The sequence below is a fragment of the Lathyrus oleraceus genome, chromosome 7 (genome assembly GCF_024323335.1).
Source record: "Lathyrus oleraceus cultivar Zhongwan6 chromosome 7, CAAS_Psat_ZW6_1.0, whole genome shotgun sequence".
NCBI lineage: Eukaryota > Viridiplantae > Streptophyta > Magnoliopsida > Fabales > Fabaceae > Lathyrus > Lathyrus oleraceus.
In genome coordinates, this window is record NC_066585.1 from 96,849,015 (window position 1) to 96,856,714 (window position 7,700).

A 7,700-nucleotide genomic window follows, 5' to 3' on the forward strand; every position below is an offset into this window, starting at 1 on the left:
CAAGCTAGCAACTCCATGATCTTCTTCATAATCTTCCCAATGTATCAAATGACACACTCCTTGAATGGCTCAGAATAAGGTGTTAGACACAGGTTCAAAGTAACATTTGCATCAAGACCATGTAGCAGATGAACTCATATGGATCTCAACACTTAGATCAGATAGAAGTTTAATTCACAAGCACTTGGTTTCAGAAAAGTTGGCATTGGCCAAGTCCTTTTGCATAGAGAATGTTGCCTAGTTCAAAGTCCAAGTCTCAGATCAAATCCAACAGTTCACACAAACATTTTTTAAATGTTTTTTTGTTATTATGTACATTAAGGTCAAAAGGTCACAAACACAAACAAAGTACACAAATAAGTATATACAATCAAAATATATGGCTCAAATGAGCAAAGTAAAAATGAAATTAAAATAAACAAGTTAAATGGTATGAATAGTGGCAAATGATAAATGACTTGAATTTAAAGTGAATGAAGTAAATGACTTAGAATTAAAAGTTAGTCAAATGTTAGTTGATTTGAAGTTAGTATTGCTTTTGCTTTTTAATGTTTAAGTCATTCTTTGGGGAACACTCAACCCTCTATTCACAAGCATGGACCCTTGAACCAAGACATCTTTCAAAGGAAGGGAAAAAGGCCAAGTTTCCACACAATACCATGAAATGGGGGAGACTTACAATCTCACTTACTAGACTGTTATGCTTTTGGGTCAAATTTTAGCGCTATGTTAAGCAATCGTAATTGGACTTATGTAGAAGTCACAACTATCTGAGGTCGGGCAATAGAAATTTTAGTGTTAATGCATGTTAGAGATATGGTATTATGAACCATACTCCTAAAACATACCACACTTAAAAGAAAATGGAAAAAGGGTGGACCTAATCTCATCCATACTTATATTGGTTTATGAACCAATTAGCCTTAGGATATAGAGATATCATAGGTCAATGAAATGGATGGGATAGAAAGGGATTGAAGATGAAGAGGGAGGAGAAATGAGATAAACACAAATTGGTCATGGGAGGACTTTTACCAAATTAAAATCATTCATTCATTTTGGGAGATGAAATATACATTTCATCAATCCCCTAAATCCAATGATTTTAATCTAACAAAGCCAAATCAACCTTGACCAAAGCCCAAACGACATAGTCAAACTCAACAAGTCAATGGAAATAGCTCAACACAATTTATTCACAATTAAACAAATTAAAATCAATTAAAAATGCATTAAATTAAATTATGTTTGATCAAAAACCAAAAACCTCTTCAAAATACCAAATAAATGGCCAAGAGATTTATCATAGGTCAAACAAGGTCAAAAGACCTTGGAGGAAAAATTTCAATATTTTTGGAAACTTAATATTTTTAAACAATTAAAAATATGCACAAAAATAATTAAATCATGAAAAATATTAATATTGATCCAAAAAATAATTTTAATTCAGAAAATGAAAGGGAAAAATATTTGAATTTTTTGGTGAAAGTCCCATATTTTTTGGATCAATATTAAAATTAATATGAATTAATGAAAATAAGGCAATTAAAATGAAAATCAGAAATTACAAAAAAAACGTGGACCACTTGATCTCCCTCATTAATTGAGGTGGCAGATCAAGTGGGTCTGAGCGCGCGTTCCACCATACACGAAGTCAAATGTCCCACACACGTGGTAATCACTTTGAACGCCCCAGATTAAAATAAATTGAAAGGATCATGTGGTTCAGAAGGATGCCAACACATCGTCGGAGCCAGAGCTCCGGTCTTCTTCTACAGTGGACCTCACCGGGCTGGTCCACCCTCAACCATCACCAAAATAAAAAAGAAGGACATGAATTTAAAGAAAAATTGCTCAGGAGCTCGAATCTGGCCTCAATTTTGTCTAACTCCAAGTATATAGAAAGATATAGGGAGTTGAAATTTGAGAATCATGATCTGAGTTGCTTTGATTTGACCTCTAAGCAACTCAATCTTGTTGCCTACATTGGTAGGACTTCAAACAACCAAAAATCAACAAGAATAATGGAGAATTGAGTGAGAATCGAAGAGATGACAAATACTAAAAATCACCTTCAATGTAGCTTCAGATTGGCACGATCTTGCTTTCAATTATGCTTGGGCTTGCTTTAGATGCTTGATAGAGTGGAAATGGATCAAAGAGGAGGAAGGACTCTTGGAGTTTCAATCTCAAAACAGTTGAGAGATTCAAACTCGATTTTCAAAGAAAACCTTCAAGCTTATCCTTTTAATGTGAGGGTTTAGTGTTGCTGATTCAAAGCTTGCGTGCCAGGGTCCTTAATTATGAGCAAGAGGACCTCTATTTATAGCCAAGGAGATTGATAATTGCACACTTCCATTTTTGGCCAAAAGTTGGAATCTCACTTGCATGCTTACATGGGCGTGTGATAGGCCCATCAAATGATGCATTTAGGTCTAAAATCATGTCTAAGCAATGCTGAAATCATGGGGAAAGGCCATGCATTCGTGTATGAGAAGTGGAACTTCAAATCTTCCAAATGGTCCTTCAACTTTAAGCCACGTGCAAGTCATTCATACTTTGTCCAAATGAGATGAATTTGGACTTTTTGGAAAGGCTAGATCAAGAGGAACAACTTTCATGTTGAACACTTTTTCATTTGAAGCTTGGGTCATGATGAAATTTGAAGTGGAAGTTTGGAAAATCAAATATATCAAAAAAAATTCTAAGTACCAAGCCATATGTTTATTTCTTCCACCTTGAGTAACGTTTTCTATGGACTTCAAATGAAAACAGTTCCTTCATCAAAGTTGTATCTATCTCCAATTTATTCAAATTGGTCACAAATTTGACCTCATTTGGATTTAACATGAAGGAGTTGTGCATTTTAGAAGTTGAGGAAAATCACTTGTTCAATGGTATTGGCCCAAAATGACCTATAATGTTTCCCTTTATCACATGTATTTTCAAGTTGAATTTGCACTTACTCCAAATATCAAAGTTTAAGTAGACATCTTGAATTTGATCATGAAATTTTAATGGCTTTCATCTCATAAAAATTGAGCAAGTTATGGTCTTGGGAAGTTGATCTCTAAATTAGGGTTTAGACAAAATGACCTATAATCTTTCACCATAAAAAATGACTTTCCAAGCAAAAATAGCTCTTGACCTCAACATGAAAGTTGTTTTTAATGTAATTTAGAGTAACTTTCATCTTGGAATCATTTTCATATGACAAAAAATTATAGGAGATAAGGTCTAGGGAACCCCAGTTTTGACCAGTTGAATTCCTCTGGTCAACCACCATGAACTAACTTGCTAACTTGATATTATTTTGAATTTTGGGACTCATGGAGGGCAATATATGTATAAGATTATGAAAGTGGAAGTATCCCTTGAAATATTTGACCAAGTGGTGAAGAAACTTATTGAAGAAGTCACATAAGGTACCCAGATGAATTAGGGTTTCCAAAGCAAACCAACTCCAAACTCTTGATGATTTCTTGATCAAAATAACATGTGATGATCATGGGGATCCATATATGATACTTAGATCCATAGTAAATCATTTATTGACTGAGCTCCTTGCAATGAGGGTCTTAAACCCTAGATGTGAGCTTGATATAGCATAGGTGAGCATGTGCACTACCTACAAAAAGAGTTAAACTACACAATGACATATTTTTGGTATTTTAGTTAGTAAATAAAGAAAAACAAAGTATGATACAATCCAAAGTTCTTGGTGACCTCTCCCAATGAAACCCAATGAATGAGGGGTAAGGAGGATGCCAAGGTGTGATCCCAATGCCAATGCATATGATAAGATAGCATGAGGGATCTTAGGATCAAAATTGGGGTCTTACAGTATGCATTAGACATCCTAACTGAAATCGGTATGCTTGACTGTCGTCCGATTGATACTTTATGGATCAAACGTCAAGCTTCTTTCGAGTCAGGGGGAGCTGTTGAAAGACCCGAGAAGATATCAACGTCTAGTGGGTAGACTCAATTATCTTACTGTCACCAGACCAAATATTACTTTTGTAATGAGCATTGTGAGCCAATTCCTGAACACTCCTTGTGATACTCATTAGAATGCGGTTATTTAGATTCTCATATATATATATATATATATATATATATATATATATATATATATATATATATATATATATATATATATATATATATATATATATATATATATATATATATATAAAGAATGCACCAGGAAGATGCCTATTGTATGAAGATAAGTGGGATGCTAAAATCACTTGTTATTCAGATGTTGGCTGGGCATGATCGTCGTCAGATAGGAGATTCGCTTTTGAATATTGTGTTCTTATTGGAAGAAATATGATCTCATCTCAAGGAGGAGCAAGAAAGAAAACACAATTGCATTATCTAGTGTTGAAGTTGAATATCGTGATATGGCCGCAGCCTCAAAGGAACTTGCATGACTTAAGAATTTTCTCAAAGAACTTAGGTTGAGAGACCTTCAACCAGAAAACTCATATGCGACAATCAAACGACATTCCACATTGCATGTAATCCAGTTTTCCATGAACTGACCAAACACATAGAAATAGATTGTCACTATGTAAAAGACAAGGTACTGTCAGGAGAAATAACCATAGAATTTATCAAATCTGAAGATCAATTGGCTGATATGTTTACCAAGTCTCTCAAGGATTCTCAAGTGAATTATATTTGTAACAAGCTTAGATTATACAATATTTATGATCTGCCTTGAGGGGGAATGTTAAGAATATGTTATCAATCAATTAATATTTATTGATATTTAATTAGTCATAAGTGTAATTATATTATTATCTATTGTGTATAGCGATATTTACATCTAAATATACAACATGTGTGATCATATTCGACATACAGAAATACACTCACATAAAAAAAAAACATTCAAATAGATTAACTAAGTCCAAAAAATACTTTGAAAATAAAAAGTCATTAATCTATAAAAAAAAGTCTAAGACAAGTAATGGTTCATCTAATCTAATTCCTAACACTATCATTATTTTGTATACTTAATGTAATAAATTGGCAATGTTCACCTTTCACCTAACCTTGTAAGAAAACTTGTTAGATTAATATTACAAATTAGTTAACAAGTACATGTGATAGGTGCTAAGTTACCATCTCATGTCATTCATAGTAAAACTAACCAAAACATGCAAAATCCTTTGACATTAGAATGCTACTAGAAATGCATACCAAGAATATCATTACATTTTCTAAAGTGAAACCTCTGTATATTATAATGTTATATATCCTCATCATGCATAACCATAACACTCACTTCACACACTGTGAGTGTAATAAGATGCGCAACAAATTCTTTTATGTGAACCTTTTTTTCTTTTTCTACCTCTCATTATTTCACAATGTTTATGCTTCTCAAACCAAGAATTTCAATTTGCAACTCAAAGCTGTGAACCTTGGAAATTGGCTTGTTATTGAAGGATGGATGAAACCTTCTCTCTTTGATGGAATAATCAACAATGATCTTTTGGTATATTATATATATTAGTTAATCTCTATTATTTATTATTTCTATATAAAAATATATATAACAAGATAAATTATTTGGTAATTTCAGGATGGAACTCATGTGCAATTCATGTCATTAAAACTAGAAAAGTATCTCTCTGCAGAACATGGTGGAGGAACTATTATTGTTGCCAACCGAACCAAACCTCTTCATTGGGAAACTTTCAGAGTTGGTTTTCTATTTGAGTTTCTAATAGTTATTATGGCTGATAAAAAAAATATTTAATATATATTTATTTTGTTGCACAGTTGTGGAGGGTGAATGAAACAATGTTTAATTTAAGAGTGTCAAATAAGCAATTTTTGAGATTAGAAGATGAAAACAAATTAGTGGCTGATATAGATTCACCTGGAAACAAAGAAACATTTGAGATTGTTAGAAATGAAGATGATCCAAACATGGTTAGGATCAGAGCATCAAATGGTTTGTTTTTACAGGTTTGTACTTCGATAGTTTGGACTTCCTCTCCGTAACACTTCTGAAAAAAAGTGTGTCAGTGTCTATGTGTCAGAAGACACGGACACCCGGATACTCTTCAATGTTGCTTCATATGACTTAGTTGATTACTTTACTTCTAGATTATACTTTAAACTAATATTTTGGTTTAATGATTAATTAGGCCATATCAGAGAGTTTAATAAGCACAGGAACGGTTTATGAAGAATCCATTTGGGAGGACAATGACCCTTCAATATTCAAAATGACCGTTTTGTCTGACACAATTCTAAAAGGAGAATACCAAATTACAAATGGTTATGGTCCAAACAAAGCTTCCAAAATCATGCAGGAACACTGGAAGACATATATAACAGAAGATGATTTCAAATTCATGTCAGAAAATGGCTTAAATGCAGTCAGAATTCCTGTGGGGTGGTGGATAGCGAAGGACCCAACACCACCTAAGCCATTTGTTGGAGGATCCTTAAAAACACTTGACAGTGCCTTCACATGGGCACAGTTAAGACCCTAGTCTATTTTATTTACCATACAAATGAAAATTCCAATTTGTCTACCAATGGTTATAACTTACTAGTTAATGGAATTAATTTGCAGAAAATATGGAATGAAAGTTATTGTAGACCTGCATGCGGCACCGGCTTCGCAAAATGGTAGAGTTCATAGTGCGACAAGAGATGGATATCTAGAATGGGGAGATTCTAGCATTCCTGATACTGTCGCAACCATAGATTTCTTAGCTCAAAGGTTTCATACACACTCGTCCTCGCTTTGGTACTTAATATAAATTTATTTTTAGATTTATTGAATAATTAATGTATCTGGTGCAGATACGGTGAGAGATCAAACTTAATTGGAATACAACTGATGAATGAGCCTCGAGGAGTTGATTTGGAAAGTCTTAAGAAGTATTATAAAGCTGGTTATGATGCTGTAAGGAAACACACATTAAGTGCTTATGTGATAATGTCTAACCCTCTTGATAGAGATTCAAAAGTGCTTCTACCGTTTGTTAAAGCTTTTGATAAAGTTGTCATTGATGTGCATTACTACAATCTGTTTTCGGATAAGTTCTCAAACATGAATGTGAAGCAGAACATTGATTATATTAAATATCAAAGAGCTTCTGAGCTTAAGTCTCTGACCTCATCAAATGGACCCCACATCTTTGTTGGTAAGCATTCTTTTTCTTAGATACTTTATTAATGATTAATTTAGACAAAATCGTAATAACTACTAAAAATTCACTCTGATGATAGAGTTTAACTTAAAAATATCGAACTATAATTTGCGTTCAATTTTTATAATACTACTTTTAAATGTTATGTTCACATCAAAATTTTCAGGGGAATGGAGTGGTGATTGGAAGGTTGAGAATGCATCAAAACAAGATTTTCAGAAATTTATGAATGTACAAGTGGAGGTATACTCTCATGCTACATTTGGATGGGCTTATTGGGCTTACAAATGTGACTCTAATAATTGGAGCCTTGAGTGGTTGCTTAATAATAATTTCTTAAAGCTTTAATATGCCATATAATATTAAGAGTGATTTTATTTTTTATTATAAAAAAAAACCTGAAGTTTCAGTATTCATTTTATATGTTAACTGAAATCAGGTCAAGTGTAATTGAAAAAAATAAGATAATGTAACATTGTTATATATAATATACATGTGAAGCTATTTATGACA

The 7,700-nt window shown here is 33.0% G+C and overlaps 1 protein-coding gene across 1 annotated transcript; it reads left to right on the top strand.

The window, feature by feature from the left end:
• Positions 1-5,256: 5,256 nt before the first annotated feature.
• LOC127105689 (probable glucan 1,3-beta-glucosidase A) lies at positions 5,257-7,700 on the top strand. The gene is made up of 7 exons (XM_051042888.1): positions 5,257-5,512; positions 5,600-5,719; positions 5,800-5,988; positions 6,171-6,508; positions 6,605-6,754; positions 6,838-7,181; positions 7,354-7,700. Exons 1-7 carry the CDS (start codon positions 5,261-5,263, stop codon positions 7,533-7,535), a joined length of 1,575 nt encoding a protein of 524 aa, XP_050898845.1. The 5' UTR covers positions 5,257-5,260; the 3' UTR covers positions 7,536-7,700.

Coding starts and splice junctions, on each gene's coding strand:
- LOC127105689 (XM_051042888.1), top strand. CDS start 5,261: ATGTTATATATCCTCATCATGCATAACCATAACACTCACTTCACACAC. Junction 5,989..6,170: donor CAAATGGTTTGTTTTTACAG/GTTTGTACTTCG, acceptor ATGATTAATTAG/GCCATATCAGAGAGTTTAAT. Junction 7,182..7,353: donor TGGACCCCACATCTTTGTTG/GTAAGCATTCTT, acceptor CAAAATTTTCAG/GGGAATGGAGTGGTGATTGG.